A 23,438-nucleotide genomic window follows, 5' to 3' on the forward strand; every position below is an offset into this window, starting at 1 on the left:
AGTTTAAATACTTGAAAGAAAGAGGGGGGAAGGAGGGAGAGGGCAAGAAAAACAGAAAAAGAGCTGGTTTTTGAAGAGCACTGACTTTGGATTGTATAATTACTTTTTAGTTAACTATTAGATGGATGTTTTTAAGTACAGCTACTATGAGACTAAATTCAGGATTTCAGCCAGGAAAATGAAGACTGGTCTAAACTGTGGGTGCCTAAAAAGCCGTAGATAACGCTAAAGAGCTCCTGGGAAGGAGCAAAATCTACAAGGCTGCTTTGTGGCCATTCACCCTCGAGGAGAGGGACCAGGTTCCGAGGGGTGGAAGCCTAAAGGAGTCCCTGAAATTCCCAGGGTTGTGCTGCATCTCCAGAGGCCAGGGCATGGCTTTGGTAACCAACATAGGAAACAAGCCCTCAGTATTCAGATGTGTTTCCAGTGATGTCACTTGGATGAAGGATGGCTCCATTCCACTGATGCATGCTGTTTTTGCTCTGATGGTTCACACATGTGACACTGGTGACATCTGTGGGCTGGGTAGCTTCTTGTACAGAGGGCTGTCACACACACACCGGCACATTATGAGCATCCTGTCTTCAATCAACTGGAAACGAGTAGCATTCCATGCCAACAGTGATGGCGGCCAAACTGTCCAGAGATGATGACTGATGTTGTCTGGCAGGGGTCATAGGGAGTGGGGATGGCCCCACTCTACAGATCTCGGTGTAGTCTTCAACACTGCCTCCTTGTAACAACAATGGCAGAAATAGAGGTGCTCTAAAGATACATGTGGGCCACTCCCTTTGATTATTAAAACAATGCTCTCCCCCATGCTGGAATTTTCTCAGGAACTACGTGCTAGGAGAAGATAGACTGCAAACCAGAGCTGGCCAGAGAGGGAGTCTATTTCCCAAAAAGAGATTTCTTTGTATGTATGTGTGTGTCTGCAGATACACACCCACACTTGTGGAGGCCAGACAGCCAAAGGTGTCATTGCTCAGGAACTAACCACCTTGTTTTTGGATACAGGGCCTCTCATTGGCTTAGAATTTACCAATTAGTCTAGGCTGGCTAGACAAGATCCCCAGGGATCTACCCGACTCTGCCTCCCCAGCACTGGGATTACAAATGCATGCCATCATACCTGGCTTTTTCACATGGGTACTAGGGAGCAAACTCGAGTTCCAAACACTATACCAACTGAGGCATCCTTCTACACCTCCCTAAAAAGCAGTTCCACAGTTGCCTAGCAACAGAGACTGATGCCAGACAGTGGTGATGGATCAGCCACAGGGAACCAGGACAGCTTAGTTTGGAGCAACCCTTCATTCCCTCTACATGAGCACAGACCGTTGTCAGAACCCAGTCATGGGCCTCTCAGTTCTCCTCCCAATGTATTGAGTAAAATTTGCTGAACTGGCCCTCTGAGCACAAATGACCACTTTATTAGGGCCAGGGCCCAGGCTCTGACCTTAATCATTCCAATAACACGGAGTCACTTATACATGGCACATTAAAAAAAACATGATACCCACAGCTGGGTGGTGGTGGAACATGCCTTTCATGCCAACACTTGGGAGGCAGAGGCAGGCAGAACTCTGTGAGTTCAAGACCAGCCTGGTCTCCAGAATGAGTTCCAGGATAGGCTCCAAAGCTACACAGAGAAACCCTGTCTCAATATATATTCATTCCAGAGGAAGATCAAATTTTCTAAAATACAAGAAAACTCAAAGAAAGCTTGCACAAATGGCTAACTGAGGTGCTATTAACATACCAGAGGAAAGACTGTCCAGCTCTCCCAACATCACCTGTAGCCCCTCTGCCCTCCCAGCACTTCTCACCCCCCCACCCTAAGCCTCTCCTCCCTGGGGCTAGAGTTCTGCTTTCTCCCCCTATATAATTCAGCCATTTTGGCTAAGTGTCCACTTGACCCGCATGCTCTCTTGGTCTCTGTCTTCGGGTCTCCTGGCTCACCCCTAGCCTGTTGGCTCCTGGTCCCTATCCTGTCTTCTTTCCTCTCTCACTTCCTCTCACTCCCAAGTCTGCTGTCCATGTTCAGACTGGACCCTTACAGATGCCTCTGGCTGTTTTCTCCCTCATGTCTACAATAAACCTTCTCCTCACCCCATACCTAGGAGCAGTCATATCCTCATTTTTTTTCATTCAATATGGAAAGAAGTAAGCTGACTCTGTGATGTTCCAACACTGCAGAAAACACCAGGAAGAGCTAGTGTCAATAATGAGATTTAGTAATGCAAGTTATCACAAAATTTTATAGACACATTTGAGACAGAAGTGAGCAACTTTCCTGTGCATATTTTACAGTTAAATTGGATCCAATTGCCTTTAATCCCTATGATTTAAGTACCTCCAAATATACCACTAAGAACATTAACATGTCAAAATTTATAAAAGTAAGCTATGAACCAGCTGGGCATAAGGAAACTGGTTAATACATGCAGGCTTACTATCTGATGCCACTCAAAAGCGAAGAACCCCAGCAACTTGACCACACAGTAAATCTGGGCACAGCTTATGAGCTTCAGCAGTCGGTGACATTCTTTAAACAATGGGAAACAGTTTCCAGAACTCACAGGCCTCCAAAGCAGATGTCCATCTACGTGCACACTGATGGAGAACCAGGTGAGACAGCGGATGAGGCACAAGCTCCCTCACTGCTCCACGGACATGTTGTTCCAAGCTAGATTAAGTTTTCAAACTTTTGAGCAAAGTTCTTTTGTTCAGAACAACACGCACTAAATGAACAGTAACCCGATTCGGGGACAAAGAAGCATCAGAGCAAAGCTGGCAAGACACAAACCAAGCCTTCAACTTCCAGGGCCCACAGGAAGTGGGGGCGGGGGGGGGGGGGCGGAGACCAGCGGGGGAACCCACACTTACAAACTCCAGGTAAGTTTGATTCTAGGAGGCAAGTTTACCATGTATAAAAAAATGCTAGTACTTCTAAGAAATGACTCCTTCCATTCACAGAACAGGAGGCCCATTAAGTCTAAACTCTACTCAGAATCATATCATTAATGTGACCAGGAGAGGAAGTCCCATAGACAAGGGTGCATGGGAAGATGATAGTATTGCAAATTAAATGAATAAGGGAAAACAGGAAGCATCTTCTCGGAGTAGCTATCTCTGGTGTCTCCAGGGGAGTGTGTCAGCGTAGGGGACATTCATTATGATACATGTGAGTGTGCATGAATGTGTGCGATTATGCATCCATGTTTGTACATGTTTTCATCCACAATTCCTGGCCAGCTAAAGAATGCTTCTCCAGAAGCAAGAAATGAGAATCCTACAAGGCCAGTCTAAGAACACCACTCTGCCCAACACTGTGTCTTGGAATTGCCTGTAAGGAAACCCTATGTGCTTCCTTGTCTGACAGGATAACTAACCCTAGTACCAGGAGGGCCTGCTCTCTTTCTAGCAAGAACGGTACAGCCGGCCCATTAAGAATGTGAAGGAACAGGTCTTGCTAGGTTGTCCTGCTCAAGCTACTGGCAGTAACTCAAACATGTTTGTACACACTTCTTTAATGTTGTTCACACTTGGATGAAATCTCCAAAAAAGACTCCTCACAGATGTGGGGCTAGGAGATCTCTGGAAAATGGGAACAGAAGAGGCTCGAAGGAAGGCTGAGTAAGAACTCATTCACGGCGACATTAGAAGCTCCCATGCCCAGGATCATCCCAGACCTACTTTATCTACATCTTTTTTTTCTAACAGATTGTCTAGAACCTTTAAAATATCATTTGCAACAAACTGGTGAAATGTAACTGTTTTCCTAAATTCTATGAGAAATTAAATTTCCACTCTAGAAAATTAATAATGTACAGCCTCTCAGGCAGGAACTTGTGACCGAAGTAGGGAATGTCTGGTAGGAACGAGGCTTTTCTGAGCCCTCTGCAGGATCCACACACAGGGGTAATACCGGAAAGGAACAGATTTCAAGAGAAGCCAGAGGAACTGTTCACACATCGGGGGTGCGGGGTGGAAGCTCCACACATTCCGGGATCTAAAGTGGTCTGTGCTGTTAGAATACAGTAGGAAAAGCCGGCACTGAATGCATTGTCTCATTTATCCTTAAAAGAGTCTCCACAAAGAGATATTAATACCTTTTCCAACTTACACAAGTTCTCATAGAAGTGTCAAGTATTCCTTAGAGGGTTCATAAACAGGCTTGAGGAGCTAGGTAATGTTCCTAACACTTTATAAATCACACATAAATCTGAAATACATGTATTTTCATTATGAAGAGAGTCTGAAATATTTATCAGACTATCAAAACAGGACACAAATTGAGAAACATTTAGAGCTGAAAATGATACTCTGCCATCTGGTTCCTTTGATTAAAACATTCCAGCATTCCACAGTGACTCCCTGTTTTGTATAACCAAAGACTACTACCAGATCTAGTGAGATCTGCCACAAGCCTGTCAGGCTTAGCATATGGGGAACAAGCCAATCGGCACATGTTACCCCAACAGAACAAAATCCAAACACACGTGGACAGCAAAAAAAGCTGACAGCATGGGCAAGGTGGAGGTGCCTGCTGAAGGACTGCTGGTGTCATGGCTTCCCTGTCAACTCTCTGTGTCTGTACCACCGCCTTCCGGTCACCAGCCTGGCTCTGTGAAAAGACAGACTCAAAGAAAGTGCTAGGGGAATGAAGCCATGTCACTGTCAGCCCTAACAAAAGGCGACAGAGCCTCACACCATTGATGCTCACGTCCTCTGTCTCAACAGCTGGCAGGGACCAAAACAAACGGTTCAAAGAAGTTCATAACTCAGAGAGGGTTCTGAGACTCCTTTCCATGTCACCAGCCTTGTCGTTTGCTGAAGAGTGACAACAAAGTCTTCTCAGTGTCACAGGAACTGTCTCCTTCAGAAAAGAGGGCTTGAGGAATGGAGAAGAGAAGCTGTGTCAAAGCGAACAGCCGAGGGACGTCACTGGGCAGGCTAAGGTCAGTGTGCCCGTGGACGCTTTGTGCTCTCCTCTGGAGCAGAGGTGAGCCTTATGGGAGGTTTCCTGAGAGAGGGAAGCAGGGGATGTCCATCTAACCTGCACAAGGGCTGAAGTAAGATCACAGTAACCCACAGCGGGAATCCATGGCCCCCAGTTTTCTCACCTCCACAGGAAACCTCCGGCCGTTGACACTGTGCTCTGAGCCGGCTGAACCGTTGCTGTGGCCCCAGTGAAACTCCACCTTCTCAGCTTTGAATCTGCCAGGCAGTCCAGCACCACTCACAAAATAGTCGTCTTTCAGAAGGACAGCAACTGCCAAGTGAGACGAAGAGGAGAAAAAGAGTGAGTTTCAAACCCAAACTTAACTTTCTTTTGCTTTGTTTTTCTATTGCTTCCATCAAGTTCATGATTTACCATGGTGTGAATAACTTCTCCATTCACCTATAAGACAATTCCAGACCACCAGTTTGAGTAAAGGAAGGCACTAGGGGTTGGGTTTGCTGGCCACGGGGGTTCCCACACAGAAGAGGGAGGGGAGGATCCCGGCCAGTCCCTTCTGAGCCAGCTAACTATATGTCATTCTGCCCTACTGACACATGGCTCCCTGGTTTCAGGAGGTGATGGAGAGTAGTGGAATGAAGCTTAACTGAGGTGGGAACTACACCTATGCACAACCACAGGGAAGTCATCATCCATACTTTTGGGAGTCACCTACATTCCTGCAAGTAACCCATCTTCCACGCTTTGTGAATAAGCCTAAGGAATGCACCAGTCCCTCAATTTGGACTCTGGTGGGCCTATATTCTGAGGCAAAGAGTTAACACAATAGTTCTGAATGGTGACAATTCCCAGGGAGGGGTTGCAGAATCTCTGACCCATTTAGCAGACAGAAGAAAATGGAGATGTTTCTAGAAAGTGAGATTGACTAAAGCACTGACTCCTGAGGCTGCCCTAGGATTCAAGGTCTAAAATCAGATGAGAAACACACAATATACCACATGTGACAGGCATGATATTTGACCAAAAAACAAAACAAAATAAACAAACATTGGGCAGGAGAGCATGGAAAAGGTTTTGGAGGCTGGTCCTATAACAAGGCAACAACAGTGGGCAGACAGTCCGAGCTGTGGACGGCTGTCTTCAGTCACTCACCATCCCAGCAATGCAGTGTACAACCTGAGTATTAGTACTTCACTAAACTATTGGCCCATGATTATACTTCCTGTACTGCTTTCCTCTAACCCCAAGCGCAGGAAAATTATGATCAGTTCATAATACATGAGAGTATCCACAACATAGAGGCCTCGACCAATGAAAACCCCAAATATTAAAAACATAATTCTCTTCCTCGAACCCCAGGGACAAGGACTCAAGAACCGTTTGGAGTCTATTTCCACAAACTTTAGTTTTTCAAGGGGAATGGGATTATTCTAAGTACACAAAACAGTTTCAGTTTTACAAGGTGCAAGATTCTCACTCTATGCCCATCTGCTTCAAACTCTTCATTCATTCATTTAACAAATTCTTATTGGCTGTTAAATCCATGGCAGTTGCCAACCAATACACTGGCTTAGGACCAAAGCAAGCCTGTGTAAGCCATGGGAAAGACTCAGGTTCTTATTGTCTCTTCTTCCAAAAGATCCCTGTCAGAGCCTCACAGGGGAATCCTGCATGAGAATTAGGTCCACATAAAAGACAGGGACTAGACTAATGACCCATTTCTGAAACAGGGCAATTAGTTTCAGTGCTTTGCTACAGAAAGGAAGCATTAAAAGCAAGGGAAGGAGCCCTGCTCACATAAATCCCCCTATTATTGCTTTCAAAAGGCACTTGTTCACCAACTTTTGAGAAATACACAGTAAATGTTCAATTAGTGGGACAATGCATTAAAGAATAAAATGGAGTAAAAGCAAGCATTTCTTGTGCCAATTAAACAAGCTATGGCATTGTTCCAGTGCTGCTCTGTTTGGGGTATGCTTTAGAACAGAGGTCGGCACACTTTTCCCTTTAATGGCCACTAGTAAATATTTTCGGCTTTGCAGAGCACTGAGGCCCTGGTGGAACTTGGGAGACTAGAAAGAGAGACCATTTGGTCATGAGCAAACTAGACTGCTTTGTACAAGACGTTATTTAATCACATTGAAATCTGAATGTAACATCATTTTTATGCATCACTAAGTATTATTCTCGTTTTGAGTGTGTGTGTGTGAGTGTGTGTATGTGTGAGTGTGTGTATGTGTGAGTGTGTGTATGGGTATACATATACATGAGTATAGAAGCCAAAAGTCCAAGTTGGGTGTCATCCTCAATAGCCCTTTAGTTGATTGTATGAGGTAGATCTGCTCACTGAACCTGGAGCTCCCTGACTGGTTAGGCTAGAAGGCCAGTGAGCCCTGAATCTCTGTCTCCCAGCACTGAGGTTGTAAGAACGCACCATCTCACTTGGCTTTTATATAGGTACTAGGGGGATCCAAAATCAGGTCCCCATACTTGTGAGGCAAACCCTTAACCAACTGAGACATTTCTTTAGCTTCTGCTTGTTTTAACCACTTAAAAATATTAAAAGGGGGGCAGATGTCCTGTCACTAAGTGAAAAATACTATCAAAATTATCATGAGGTTGTATTGTAGGAATTTTAGTAGAGTCACTGTATCTGGGATAGACATTAGAATGAACAGCTGTTTTCTAGAAGTAGTTTGACCTTGAAGAATCCTCCTGGTAAACAGTAAAGAATCCTTGTGGAAAACAGTGATTGTTTCCTGTGATCTGTAGAATTGTTTTTCTGAAGGGGTGTTGTGGCCTTCACAAGACTTTGATCACAAGATGCCTCTGGCACACCTGAGACTCTTGATTATTGTGTATTGCAAACGATACACGTTAAAGGACTAAAGTCTTTCCTTTAGAGAGACCTACAGATTCAATTAGGGACTTTGGTATGAGGAAATGCTTTACCCCCAAACAACTTTGTGTAACAATCAATAGAGAGGTCTTTGTATGGCTGTTCCGGGTTCAGTCCATCAGAGAGACTGGACCTTCCTGCTGCCACATAGGCCTTAAAATTTCATCTTGGGGTGCCTTCTTTCTTCAACCGACCCATGCTACACAGAACACCCCGACAAAGTTGAGCACATTGTTTTATGGGTATTAATTGATGGACGCAAAACTATTATAAAATACCTCCTAAAGTATTCTACAACACCTCTGTGTACCTTTCATGCCAGTGCCAAAACACACAGGCATGTGTCCAGCAGTGTCTTAAATACTGTGGGTTATTCTCAGCCTGCTATGAATTCCAGCCACACTTTTGCTTCAGAAGGATGGAAGCAAAGATTTTGAGTGTGTCTTTTAGGACACACCCAGGGACTCAGCATCATCGCATGAATATTTGATTCTACCTAAATCATTTATGTCTCTGTCAGGGGTCATTTTACTTGTTTTACATGAATAATTAAAGGTATAATTAGGGAACTGTATAATCTGAAACATTAATCTCAGTTTTCATTTTATGGAATTTCTCACCAGACACACAGCATGCCCATGCATATATACTCCTCCAAAAACAGCTTATGTTTTGTTTGCATTTTATGACCTGGGGAAGAGAGAGCTTCCCAGCTATGTTGTGACAACTTTTCTAAGGGCCAATGGCGGATGGCAGTGCTATAGGGATGAAGAGGTAGTTTTACAAAAGTCTTATGTCAGAGTGTTATGACTTCAAGCAAGTGACCAAATTCTCTGTGCCTCAGTTTCCCTCACGGTTCTCAAGGGTATGGTGATAGTGCCAATCCAGTGAGGTGAAAAGATACCATGTTGCAAGTGCACCATGTACAGCACCAGGAACACTGCACACACATGTCTAATGCTGACTAATGCCAATCATTTCAGGAATCAAGACGGAAACACATTTGAGGTGGAGGGGAGGCTGTGGCCACGTAAGTGTGACTCTACATGTTCACAAAGAGCTTCATTCAGGCTTCAGCATGGCTCAGTGGCATGCTCAAGGCCACGGGGTCAATAACCAGCAAAACACCCAGGACAGAATTTAAATGTGAAACCAAGGGTGCCCGAGGTCAGTCCCACAAGGGGACCTCAGGATTGAACTGGCACTTTTGGCTCACCTCAGCACAGACCGAAAACAGATGCTTTTACAAATTATTTGAATTCTTTCTTCTTTAAAAGGAAAGAAAATCCTTGTTACATATTCATTTCACTCTTTGTTTCAAAAGGAAACATTAAACTAGAACTTAATAGCATAGGAATCTTTGATTTATTTTCATGGATTATAGACTTAATTTTAACAGACATTCTGTTTCAAACCTCTGGATTTCCCATTTGTGATTTGGATACAAAGTTTTCTTTGAAAAATAACCTTATTTAATCAAAATAAAATGATCAAACTTAAAGAAAAAGGCTAAGTAAAGAATATTATAAGAAAAAAACAAAAATAAAACAACAGATATAACAGCTAAATATTGATAAGGCAAACATGAGAGAGTTTGCCAGTGAATAAATAGTTCAACACTGAAAAACAATGATTTAAAAATGGGAAGTCTGTGAGGCCCTAACCCTGGGACACTGAATTCCCATTCCCAGTATTCTTTATTAGATGGGGAAGCCTTTGGAAGGAGTTGAGATCATGATGTTGGAGTATTCATGCATGGAATGAGTGCCCTCAGAAGTGAGCAGGGAGAGACCCTTGGCCCTTTCCACCCACGGGAGGACATAGTGAGAGGAGACCATCTAAAAACCAGAAAAAACATCCTGGCTGGGAGTGGAGTCGCACGGGCCTGAATTTTGGACTTCTGGTGCTGATATCTGTAAGAAGTGTGTGAGGTACCCTTTGCATGACGTGTTGTAACAGCAGTCTGAATTGACAAGGACAACGGGCAAGGAGGGGAAGGAGGGAAGGACCATCCATGTGAGTCCTAGGACTTTCTGCTTATGTGGATCAAATGCTAACATGGATTGTGAAGAATTCAAAACAGAAAAAGGGAAGAGGGGGGATGTATTGGGGCTTCAAAGTCAACGTTTTTGACAACCTGGAAGTCCCGGTCCACAGCAGCAGCCAGTGAAGGCCTTTCTTTGGGCTCTAAGGTCAAGGTCTCCTTCAAGCCAGGGCAGGAACAGTGACTCTTCAGGATTACATAGAGCTAGTGTCTAAGGTGTCCTCTGTAGTGAACAGATAGGTATTCTCGGTATCAGAGACTCATTTGGTGGGAAGCTCTGGGTGTCTTGCAGGGAGCTGCAACCTCCTCTGCATTATGGTAAGCCATGTAGTCAGGCAGGGAGAAGTGGGTCAGAAGCTAGTTCCCTCTGTGTGTCCCATCAGTGTGTTCTTAAGTCTACAGTTCTTACAATGTAGCTCAACTATTAAAGTCCCAAGGTCAGGAAAAGTCAAGTAAGCACAATGGACTCTGACTTGTGTCATTAGTTGATATAAATTACCTGTCTACAAATGTGTACTCTGCCATCAATATTTTTATTAACATGAAGTGATTTTTAAAAACGATTTACTGGGTTGGGGATTTAGCTCAGTGGTAGAGCACTTGTCTAGCAAGCACAAGGCCCTGGGTTCGATCCTCAGCTCAAAAAAGAAAGAAAAAAAGATTTATTTTTTTTATTTTATGTATGTGAGTGCTTGCCGGCATTATGCATGTGTACTAGGTTTGTGGCAGTGCCTACAGAAGCCAGGGAGGGTGATGGATTTCCTGGAGTACAGATGGTTTCAGCTCCCAAGGGGTTCTGGGAAGCAAAGTTGGGCCCTCTGCAAGAGCAGCTGGTGCTTTTAACTGCTGAGCCAGCTCTCCAGCCCATTACAACCATTCCTTTTATTTTTTCTTTTTCTTTTTCTTTCTTTTTTTTTTTTTCCTGGCTTTTTGAGACAGGGTTTCTCTGTAGCTTTGGAACCTCTCCTGGACTAGCTCTGTAGACCAGGCTGGTCTCGAACTCATAGAGATCCACCTGCCTCTGCCTCCCGAGTGCTGGGATTCCAGGCGTGAGCCGCCACCGCCCGGCACAGCCATTTCTTGAAGATGACTGCAGTAAGTGCAATGATGTTTTCAGATGCAGGAAAAAATATAGGTGGAGAGAAAACGACAGTGGGAAAATGGAAGAAACATGCCCTATGGCAAACATGTTTACTATGTGTCCCAGGTGCAGTACTGAAAAACCAGGGGTTCAAAACAATTCAAAAGTCCTCCAATAGTTAAAAATCAGGGGAGGACAAGACTTATTCATATGTGTCAGAAATTCCACAGGAGCTTTAAACCCAATCACTTTGCTAGACACTAATGCTTGCACAGTAAGATTACACTAGGCCTTACTGGTAGAAGCATTGTCTTTTCGTCCCATGGAAATCAAAGAAAGAGAATTACTTTGGATGGCTCAGCAGGAGAACTGTAAATCAGACAGCCATGGCTCCTGGGGAAGAAACAGAGGCACTATCTGTGTAATCAGGATATTTTAGATGACTTGTCAGAAGTGGGCAAGGGGCAACCAAGTCACCCTGTGATTACACCGGATGAGACATACATATGTTGGTCCCTGGAGTAAAGACAGATCTAAAGACTAAGACCGTTTTACAGGAAGCCACTATCTCCATGTAATAGGAAGCTTTAAATATTAGTTTTCTATATTCATATTTCAATATCAGGATGCATTTCTTTTTACAGATAAGTGACATCAAATCTCTATGGGTTGGGAATACTTCCTGGATTTACTTTCTGGAAATATAAGGTTTGAAAATACTTCCACTGAAGAAAAAATACGCTTAAATAATATTTTATAGGCTAGGAATATAACTCAGCAGGAGAGAGCCTGCCTAGCAATGCACAAAGAGCTGGATTACATTCTTAGCATCGTGAAAAAAATAAATGGGCAACAATTAATGACTTAAGAAAGAAGATTGTTTTCATTATCTAGATATGAAAGACAGACATGGCTACAGCAAGGACAGACCACATGTGCTGTGGATATCGCTCTGTGTAAATAAAATTCTGATTGGCCAGTGGCCAGGCAGGAAGTATAGACGGGACAAGGGAGAAGAGAATTCTGGGAGGTGGAAGGCTGGGGCGGGGATTCTGCCAGCCGAGACCATGACAAGGCAGATGTAAGGTAATGCACAAGCCACATGGCAAAGTATAGATTAATAGAAATGGGTTAATTTAAGATAGAAGAATTAGATAACAAGAAGCCTGCCATGGCCAAACAGTTTGTAAACAATGTAAGTTTCTGTGTGTTTACTTGGTTGGTTCTGAGCATCTATGGGCCTGGCGGGTGAGAGAGATTTGTCCTGACTGAGGCCCAGGCAGGAAAACTCTAACAACACACATGCCTTACAGAGTATGGATGTTTTTAAAAGAATGAACTTAATTTTTCTGATAATTATAGAGTAGTTTAAGAAACAGGTAAAGATAATATCCCCCAAGAATAATGTTTTAAAACTCACAATATGTATGCAAGGAACATCCCAAATAACTTGAATGTTCCAGGTTATGTCTCAATATGAGTCACTGGAAATTAGCACCTCATGCTAAACAGCCACAAAGGACTCTGAACTCATGTGTACTGAATCCATATAAATTACATGAACTGATATGGTTCAAACAGAACCCTCAGTGGGTGGATATTTCTCCCAAATACTAGTAAATCTGTGGACTTAATTTTAACATCAACAGAATGAAAAGTTTATCATTTAAAAAGAATACAAGTTGGTTTCAATGCCAAAGCTTCTATAAGACTGTATGCTGAAATTTTCAAGAGCTCAAGAAAATGACTGTATGTTCTTCCGTCAAATGGCAGGTAGTGGCTGTCACTCCGAACACCTCCTGATCCGCCATCATCTTAGTGAATTCATGGGCCACCATCTAGTCTCCTGTGAATTCCACAGTCACACAGGGAGTCTAAGAACCAGGGATTGATTCCTGCTTCTCCTAGCACCTCACTTCTGTATGGCAGACAGATGTATCCGCATGCTACTGGCTGTGCTCCAAATTCTGGAGCACTCACTATGAGCAACAGGTAGCACATCACTCCAGGAGGTCAGCAGAATGATGGAGACTGATAATCAGCCTTTGGAAGGCCAAGGTCATGAATCAGCTTACACTGGATGAACCCTGCACACGTCTGAAACCGTTCACTGGTGATTCCAAGCTGAAAGCTGTCACTGAAACCTGTTATCTCTGCAGAACGCTATCAAGCACTGCAAGCCAAGTAGAAAACTGCAGCGGGGCACCAGAGTGCTGCTTCTGGCTGGCCTCTAGAGTGAGGCACAGCAGAGGCACTGACTCCAAGCGCCGGTTACCCCGAGCGTGACAAAGCTCTCACCCGCCGGACTCAGATGGCTTCACAGTTTTCCAAGGGACACGAACATTTGATCTACAAAACTTGACCATTGCCCAGGAGTGGACCATCACAGTAAGACCATGATCTATGCTGAGGGAGGGGAGGGGAGAGGAGATGGAAAGGCATTTGGAAACAGCACTGCTGTGGTGCGTCATGTGGCTCACCTTGTCAAAGTTCAGAGGAGAGAAAAAGAACACCCAAAAGTTGTCCGCTGAGCTCTTCTCTACACACATGCTGGGGCAGATACCCCCACCAACATCTCTCCCTCTCCCTCTCTCTCTCTCTCTCTCTCTCTCTCTCTCTCTCTCTCTCTCTCTCTCTCTCTCTCTCTCACACACACACACACACACACACACACACACACACACACACACATCAGTGTACCGATATCATTAAGTAACATTGGTGAGTCACCAGTTTACCTTGAACAGCTACAAAAATGGGTGAATCCAGGCACAGGAGAAGGTTGTCTGCTACATGGCCCTATGGTGGTTTGAATGGGAAGTGTCTCCCATAGACTCAGGTATTTGAATACTAGTTGGTGGTGCTGTCTGGGGAGGTGGTGCAGCCTCTCTGGAGGAAACATGTCACTGAAAGCCGAATGTGAGAATGCACAGCTTCACCTAACTCCTACTGTGGCCTCTGCTTCATGCTTGCGGATGAGGATGTGGCCTCTCAGACTCCTGTTCATACTTGTCTGATGCCATGATGAACTCCAGGAACCCAAACCCCAATGACCTCTTTGTTTTATAATCTGACTTGTTTATAGTCTTGTCATAGTCCAGGAAAGTAACCAATGAAGAGCAGAAGGTGATCTGCACACAGGGCCTTACGGGAAAGAACCACTGTAAGGAGTATATGGCAAACAGTTATGTGAACAAGTCAGGCTAGGTCAAAGCCAAAAGCAGCTTCACACAGATCTGCTCTGCAAAAGGAAACTAGATCCCTAAAGCTGTCTACGAAACCAAGGAGGTTTAACGAAAACCAAGGCTGAGGTCCATTGACACACGTGGGGCCATGGCAGATAATTTCATTTTAGCCCAACACAGAGCTTCAGGCCATTGGAGCCTGTACATCAGTAAGAATGACTTAATTGGTTGCAAAGGATTCACTGAGATTGGGGAAGAGAGAGAGGGAGTAAGGGTATTTATTTTAATGGACTCAAGTTATAAGCAGTTAAGTAGCAAGATGATAAAAATCTCTTTAGATATGAACTTAATCCTTGGCTATCGTAAGCAGTGACATCATACACACCCCAGAGTGAGGTCAGAGATGAGGGCACAGCATAACACTCTCTGACTTCTGCGAACAATCCAGAAACCCTTAGTTTCACTGGAGTAATTAAGCTGGAGACTTACTCCATTCCCTGACTCCCAGATGACAAGTGTGTGCAGGAGGAGAGGAGGGGTCAGACACAGGTCTGCGACACAGAGGGCTGAGGCACTTTCTGCCACTTTGATATCTGAACAGTTCTGAACAAAGCACATTGTCAAGAAGACAGGACATACTTCCATCCATTGGTTCACTTGGCACAGCGCACTCTCCCAGGATTTTCCCTATCTGTGGCACTCAGTATGGTAGCCACCGACTCTCTGTGGCTGTTCACTACAGTGGAGGGATCAGTTCACCTCATTTAAAGTCTGTTTTTTATTTTTATGTTTTTCCCTGAGATGAGATCTTACTGTGTATCCTTGGCTGTTCTGGAACTCACTTTGTCAACCTCAAACTGGCCTCAAACCCAAAGATTGGCCTGCCTCTCCCTCTCCCGTGCTGGGGTTAAAGGTGAATGTCACCATGCCCAGCTTTTATATCATTTTCAATGAAAACTTAAATTTAAATGAAGCCTTCAGTCGTTAGTGCCTGCAACATTAGGTGTTTAGACTCGAGTATGTTCCTCAAGTCCATTCCATGAACCTAACACACAAATTCACTGGACAACTGCAACCCTCTAAGACTGGGATAATTTTATGGTACGTATTTTATATATATGTGAAATCTAAGGCACAGAATAGTCAGATATTTGCCTGCAGTCACACTTTGGTTTGTTGTCAAACCAAAGAATGCTTTAGGTTCCCTAAAGCAGCGGATACTATTTAAGAAACAAGCTAGAAGAAAGTCATACACCAAAGACACCCCAAAATAGTTTTTGTTGGTGGTAAATAAAGAGATAAATAAAGAGTCTACCTGTTTTCCCTGTGTTTTTCATCCAGGTTTTGTTAGAGGACTCATTGTCAAATCCATCAAGTTGAAGTTCCTGGTATTCTTCGCCGACACGTGCACGGTGGTCTAAAATGTCTATAGGGGACTGATGGCTGCCCCCGCAGCTGACACTGGATGTGACCCAGTGCTCAGGACCATAGGCGCCTGTTGAGAAAAGCAACACTTCAGTCCCCAGGGCCCAAAACTCTGGTTTAAACAAGTAAGACATGAAGCCAAGGGGGCTGAGGAGGGGCTCGGTGGGTAAAGTTCTTGTGAGCAAGCATGAGGACCTGAGTTCAGATCCCCAACATCTATGTAAAACCAGGCATGGAGGCCCTTGTTTGCAACCTTACACTAGGATACAGGTGGGATCAATGTCCAGTCAGTCTAGCTAAAGATTGAGCTCAAGTTTAAACAAAAAAAATCTGTCTCAAAACCTAAGATAGGAAACACTAGAATATGTGAATCTCTGCCCTGCATACGAGCACACACATACGCACACACACCCTGATGTGGACCTCTCTCTGCCCTACACACACACACACACACACACACACACACACACTCCCTTCCTCCCTCCCTCCCTCTCTCCCTCCTCTTCTCTCCTGAGCTGATTGCTACATCTTCCAAAGTATACTTTTCACATGTCCCATTCACAGACCAGTCCAGTACTGAAACTTGATCTCGGAGAGCTTGAGATGGTTTTGGTCTTTGATTTACAAGCAAACTCTTGCTAGCTTTGTTAGAATTCCTAGCCACTCCTCCCGGTAACATGACCACACATGCACTGTCCAGTAGCCAGGCAAGGTGCTTGGTAATCCCAGGGCCTTAGGTCCTGTGTAATCTATGTGCTGTGTGATCATAGCTACATAAGGCCATATGTGCACGTGCGGGGCACGGGGTGATGGGGATGACTATAAAAGCGGGTTCCACCTATTCCTTCCCTCTCTTCCTGCACGGTCACTCCAGAGGCCTATGCACACCCCCTCTCTATTCCCCTAATAAATTCTTACATGAGTTTTGTTGTACTTGATGGCTTTTCAAGCATGGTAAACAGTGCCACTTAATAAATAATATTGCACCATTTAATAATAAATAACAAGCTTCATTTTAGTCCAACCCAAGAAGCTATGTAGAAGGGTCATAAGGGTTGTTCACATTTTTTAAAAACTAAATAAGTTTCCTAAAAATAAGCAGAGTGCTCATTGATAAAAAGTGGATTAATTAATTAAGCATGTTTCAGTACTGTGAATAATATCCCAAGTATGACTTTCTTCTTAGTTCATAATAGCCTATAAACAGAAAAAAAGAAAACAAACAAACTCAAGACTAAATGCAATTCAAGACAGGATGAGCATCATTTCAGTGACCAAGGAAGGGCTCTCAGCTGTCCACAGGTTTTGCCTGCATCTCCTTCCCAAGCCTCTGTCTCATAAGTCATGGAAGGAAGGAGATCACTGTTGAGACTCAGCACTCATCGGAATAACAGACTTCTAAGAAAATGTGTGTCATTAATAAAGGAGAACCACCATACAGCACACCTCAGAATGGTCCCAGTAAGGCAGAGGGCCAGGAAACACACTGCATTTGTTGCTCTGCACAATCTGGGAACGAACCTCTACATGAACGATAGCTGTTCAGTGGAGAACATGCTCTCAGAGCTTTCTACTGCTGTGCCTCACTTTTAATCTTGTTGATATAGCAAAGCAAGAAAGATATAATGTCTGCTGAGAAGATGAAAAGGGAGTCCGTTTAACTTCAGGGTTCAGACGATAAGCCACAGGCATCTCAGTACAGTAAACACACACACACACACAACACATACACATGTACACATATACACCTATACAATACACACACACACACACACACACACACACACACCCCACACACAATACATACACAAGCACACACATACACCTATACAATACACACACAATACATACACATAAACACATATACACCTATACAATACACACACACACACACACACACACACACTCACACACACTCATGTGTAGCTGGCTTTTTTGGACCGCCAGCCCTCAAATCATGACATTATTAATTATTATGAATTAATTATGAATGCTTGGCCTTAGCTTAGGCTTGTTTCTAGCTAGTTTTTTTTAAAATTTAAATAAATCCATTTCTATTCATCTATGTGCTGCCGCAGGGCTCGCTCCCCTCATTCAGACCTGCCCTTTGGGGACCTGGCCAATACTCAGGCAATAACTTGGCCCGATGTGTACACTGACAACATCATACACTCATTGCTACATGCTCCCTCTGTGCATGTGCAAAGCCCCCCTCATAAAAGGTGGGACTCACCCACCTTCTCTCTCTTACTCGATCTGGGCTCCCTTTCCCTCTCCCTCACCACTGATAAAATTCCCTACATGCACACTGTCTGCATAGTGTGTCTCTGTCTCTTACTCAACATGAGGCACCTTGGCTCCAACCCACCAAGGTCCCTCTCCTGCAGTTCTACAAAAAAATCTATGTATTGTCCATCCTGCTTTTTCCTCTGTGTCTGTCTGTCTGGCAGCTGGCTGGCTGGCCCACAGCTGGATGGCCTTTTTCTCTCTGTCTGCCTATTTCTCTCCTGCCTAGTTACCGGTCATTCAGCTTTTTATTAGACCAACAGGTACCTTAGGCAGGCAAGATGAAACAGTAACACGTCTTTACATAGATAAACAATTATTCTACAACACAAACAAATGCAATACATCTTTACATAGATAAATATTCTATTCCACAAAACTCATGGACATGCACACATACACAGACATACAACACATATACATGTACACACACACACACACACACACACACACACACACACACACACACACACTTTTGCATTTAGCTATCACATAGAAAAAGTTGGATAGGACAGTGGATTAGGCATTCACTACCTGACATGAAGAAGGACTCAAAGACGAGGAGTCTCTCCTGCTCAACAAGAGCCCACAGTCTGTGTCAGCGCTACCCCGGGCAATCATTCCACAGTCCCTTATGCCTCATGCAGTCAAAGGTAACACAAACAATGGCCCCAGGAAAGGAAGGGACAACCACAGACATCTTCTCTGTCACAGAAGTGGATCTGTCATAGCTGTGGGGGCAATTGAGTAAGTCCTTAAAATGATTCATAGTCTCACTCTCTGGAATTACTTCAGCTTGGCTATAATGCTGAGTCATTTTCCCAAATGCCATCCCTAACAGTAAGAGAGAAAAGGGACTATCAGAAAGAACTCATTCACACATTGGAAAAGGTGTAGTAAGCCTGGGGCATGTTGAGTCATTTGCTAGTGTTTAGTACTTTCTAGAAAACGTCAACATTGCTATTTTCTTTAGGGCGAGACTGCAGCGGAGCAAGGCTTTTCACACAGAACACTGCACCTCCGGTTGAAGCTCCCCAAGGCTAAGGTGAGTCACAAAGAGAAGCAGTATATTTCTGCAAACATTTTAGCCAAATTTGATTTTCATCCTCGACAGAGCTGAGGAGTTCAGGGGGAGGGGACAGAACAAATGGCTCCAATTAGCCTCTTTCCATTGTCACAATCCTTTTTTTTCAGATACCGGAAAAAAAAAAAAAAGAAAAGAAAAGAAAAAACTGAGTGAAGCAACTGCTGATATACTGAATGGAAATGTGTATTCAGGTTAGCTACAGAAGGTTCAGCATGTTCAAAACATAGGCTGTTGATACCGGCATCAAGAAATAAAGTGCACAGAGACCTCCTGTTGGAATAAAGCAATGACCAATGCATTAGGAAAACAATGCTAAATATACGATACGACACCCAGGAAATAATGAAAGCAAGACATCATTGTAAAAATGGAGACTTAACAATTATCCTACTACACCACCACTATTACACTAATAACAATTATTATGATGATAATAAAAATACTAAGGTCAGCAGAGTGTTTACCATACACATTAGATGGGTGAAATATAATTTAGGAGATTATAAAAAAGTCATTAGGCTCGTACTAGTGCGATTCATTCATTCCGATCTAAGGGTTCTAGCTGACTGCGTGCCTGCTTCCACACTTCCATCCAATATACATTCAAGTGCAATTTTAATTGAAACTGATCTTCCGCTTCAGGTTTCAAATTAATTCTTCTTTGGAGTGCTGCTTCCTGCTCCAGACACCCTTGCTTTGCAAACCCCCCATGTCATTAGTGGAGGAAATAGAACACTTTTTCCAAGCTTGCGGTATTGATTACCTATTTCCACTTGGAAACACTGTTGCCATTCCATGCTGTTTGCATCTCTCTACTGTTAGACACTTTCTAAAACTTCGTATCATTAATCATTCACAGTTGCACAGTCTCACCATGTTGAGAGGTTTTGGTTTTTAGAATTTTGAACAAATGCTTCAAAATTAAAAAAAAAAAAAAGAAAGAAAAAGAAAAAGAAAAAACCAAAATGACATTTAATACAGACTAGTTTTCTAACCCCTAGCTTTCCTAGAAAACCAGAACAAAAGCAACCCACCAGCAAGCCAGCTTCCTCTCCAGGTGTGAAGTTACCCAGGGAAAATCAGAGAAACTCATTTGCAGGCTGTTTCTCTCTTAAAGACTCTGAGAATGGGCAGGATATTTGCATTTCAGTAGCTGTTTGGACAAACAGCTGATTCTCTAATATCACAACTTCCTAACAGGCTCACAGTCTCCAATGGGGAAAGCTGGGCAAGGGTACGTGCCACAGCTGACTCTTCCACACTCAAAGTAACTTGTCCGTGAAAACTCTTACACGAGTGGAGACACCCTGCTAACCTTTACATACCAAGAGAATCTTGGTATGTAAAGGTTCCTCATTCAGCCTAGGACAAAAGTATTTTTTTTGTAATGAGTGCAATGAATGCATCTGAAGCCACTGGCTGAAAGTGTGGTCCACATGAAAATGGCCTTCTCCTATAAGCAATCTTGTTTTGCTTTGTGCCTCGCCATCACTACTGCTGACTTACTACTTGCTCCTAAATATCTGTCCTCCCCCGTCATGAGCACATCTGTAAGACAACGTTCTTATAGACACCTGAGTATCTACCAATGCGTAGTGTCAGATCACATAGGCAGACCACCTGTGCCACCTCCAAACCTCCAAATAATGGGCCCTTCCGGATAGCAAAGTCCTACAGGAAGAGAGTCACAGGCAGGACATATGACAACTGTCACGTCGCATACTAACCAAGGCTACTTACTGTTCCTCTAGATGTTCCACATCCAAACTATCCCTGACACTTTGCAAATCTCAAGTAAAAGTACAAGAAAACACAATGTGTCCTAGGCAGGAGACTTCAGACTGTTAGACTCATTTCCTGGTGGCACACCATAACCCCACTTCCTGTTTCCTTCATGGAGCACCTTGAGAGGGCAGGGATCTGGACTCCTTAGGTGGGACTGGCACCAGTTCACAGTCCTGCTGTGTAGCCGACATTATTAAGGACTCTAAAGAGATTCTCAATTGAGAAAACGCCTTCATAAGATCTGCTTGTGGGCAAGTCTGTAGAGCACTTTCTTGATTAATGATCGACATGAAAGGGCCCAGCCCCTTGTGGGTAGTACCATCCCTGGGCAGGTGGTCCTGAGTGTTATAAAAAAGAAGACTAAACAAGCCATGAGGAGCAAGCTAGTGAGCAGCACCCCTCCATAGCCTCCTGATTCCTACCTCAATTCCAGCTCTGTCTTCCTGGATGACAGACTACAAGCTGAAATCAGCCCTTTCATTCCCTGTTTCTGCTGTTCTATCACAGTAACAGAAAATGGAAACAGTGCCCTACACCTAAAAGGATGCTTCCTCTTGTGTCTCCTGGTCTAACGCCTGGCATGGGCTGCTCAGTATGAGAAGCCCTAAAGCATACTTTGAGATGAAAATAAATTGGAAAAAGAAACAGAAGAGTGATAAATGACAAAGTATCTTCGAATGACACTCTGCACATTCTTGGCCACGATTTCACTTTAATTCTGCACATCTATCTGCAGACTGTTTAATAAATCTTCTTCACTTCCTGGGTCTCCAGGGTCAGGATGCCAATTTCACAGGTAAACACTCCTTAGCTTCATTAATACATCGAATTAGTCTGAACTGTGACAAGGTAAGATGTGCCATGAGCAAATGATGAGCAAACTGAACCAGCCAAGCTGGTGATTTTTAAAGTAACGGTGTTAACAGGACCTGCGCATTGGACGCCCATTTGGAAGCATGGTTAGTTACCTCTGAACCTCTCACTGTTTTGTATATTAACAGACGTCTCTATTCAAAGATAGGAGAGAAGGAGGAAGCTGATTTCTAGTGATCTATTTAAACATGAACTTGTTCATTACTGGGCACAGTGATGACAAACCCCAGTTTCCTTGGGGTTCAACATAAGCTGCTGTGGCTTAGCAGCCTCATCTATGTGATAAGCTGCTCATATCAAAGGGTAGTTAGGCGAACTCCATGAGCTACCCCATGCCAAGTTCTAGAGCAATAGCAGGCTATGAAAGCTGCTAAGGGGTGGGTGCTGCAACCCTGGTTCTGCTGCTGGGCTACAAAACATGCTCAAGAAACAGGCCTTAGAACAGGGGAAAGAAGCACCGAGGCCAGCCACAGGAGGTGAGAGCTGACTGACGTCACTTCTTCAAGCACACATTTACTAGGCAAAGGTCATCTGCCTCAGGTTCTCACACTTGACAGGGAGGTTTTTGTTTGCTGCTGCTGTTGTTTTAAGTACATTTGATTTCTATGGGACATGAGGCCTGATGCCAGCTGCAGCTGGTTTGGCCACATGCTTGAAGACAAAATAAGGTTGGAGATGTGGCTCAGCTGGCAGAGTGCTTAATATGCACCAAGCAACGGGCTGGCTCTCCGTCACTGCATAAAAGTGAGTGTGGGGCACAGGTCAGTCATCTGTGCGCTCTGTGGGTGAGAGAGGAGATCAGAGAAAGGTCTGAAGGCATTTGAAGAAACCAAAGAATTTGAATCCTCAGCCAGCTTGAGTTATATGGCAATGTCTCTCCACCACCTGCCCCTAAAACAAACAAAGGAGGGTTGGGAGAAGGTGACGTTAAAAGATAACTTCACAATGGAGAAGCCTGGCAAACACCACCACAGCCAAGTGAGGATGACCTGTCATATGGCATGGTTACACCAAGGACATCCTGCCTGGCTTCCATAGACTTCCATCTAATCAGGAAGAGTGCATTGGGCAAAACCCAAGATGAGAGATGTTCCACCTCAGTACTTGATCAACACACCCAAAAATCAAAGTCAAGAAATAAAACAAATGTGCACACATACACACACACACAGGCAACAAATCATGACAGACCAAAACCCCATCACAGACAACAAAAGAAGAGAGATCTTAACATCAATATGGCTTGCTGCTTTTTTTTTTTTCTTTGTGTTTTCAGACAAAATCTGGCTAGCTGGCTTCTAAATTACTCCCCTCCAACTTCAGCTACTCATGGACTACAATTATAGATGTGTATCCCCATGTCCCACCAAAAAGTCTTCCTTTTGTGGATACCTACCAATACAAAGAGGAAATATTTTTAAATTTGCAGAAGAGCCAGAAAAAACTGCAAGCATTGTTAACACATTCAATTCTCAGTGTTATTGAGTATATTTGGGACCTGCCCATGGCTAGCAGGTGGTAATGGTTGGCTCATCATTCATGATGACCAGAATTACACTGGGCAAAGACCCAGGAAACAAAGGCTGGGCTAAAGGAGAAGACCAACAAGCTTGAGGCTGATGTTTCCTTATTTAAAGTCATCTTAAAAAAAAAAAAAAAAAAGCCTTATGACATATAAAGTAGGAGAAATTCACCTTTAAAAATTGTAGTTAAGAAATAACATTATTAGCTTAATTTATGGACCATCCGTGTCTTAAAACAACATACTCCTCCTCTGTGTGCCGTTAACACGCCACCACATTCTCCT

At 43.7% G+C, this 23,438-nt stretch overlaps 1 protein-coding gene across 2 annotated transcripts in view; it reads right to left on the bottom strand.

Moving 5' to 3' along the window:
• Ptprg (protein tyrosine phosphatase receptor type G) overlaps window positions 1–23,438 on the bottom strand; it is a 697,305-nt gene that overhangs the window by 280,937 nt on the left and 392,930 nt on the right. For both annotated transcript variants that reach the window (XM_036200071.1, XM_036200070.1), the window contains exons 3-4: window positions 15,491–15,670; window positions 5,130–5,278 (exon numbers count right to left, since the gene is read on the bottom strand). In XM_036200071.1, the coding sequence (XP_036055964.1) occupies window positions 5,130–5,278; window positions 15,491–15,670 (329 nt within the window). The remainder of the gene's footprint in view (window positions 1–5,129; window positions 5,279–15,490; window positions 15,671–23,438) is intronic.

The sequence above is a fragment of the Onychomys torridus genome, chromosome 9, assembly GCF_903995425.1.
Source record: "Onychomys torridus chromosome 9, mOncTor1.1, whole genome shotgun sequence".
NCBI lineage: Eukaryota > Metazoa > Chordata > Mammalia > Rodentia > Cricetidae > Onychomys > Onychomys torridus.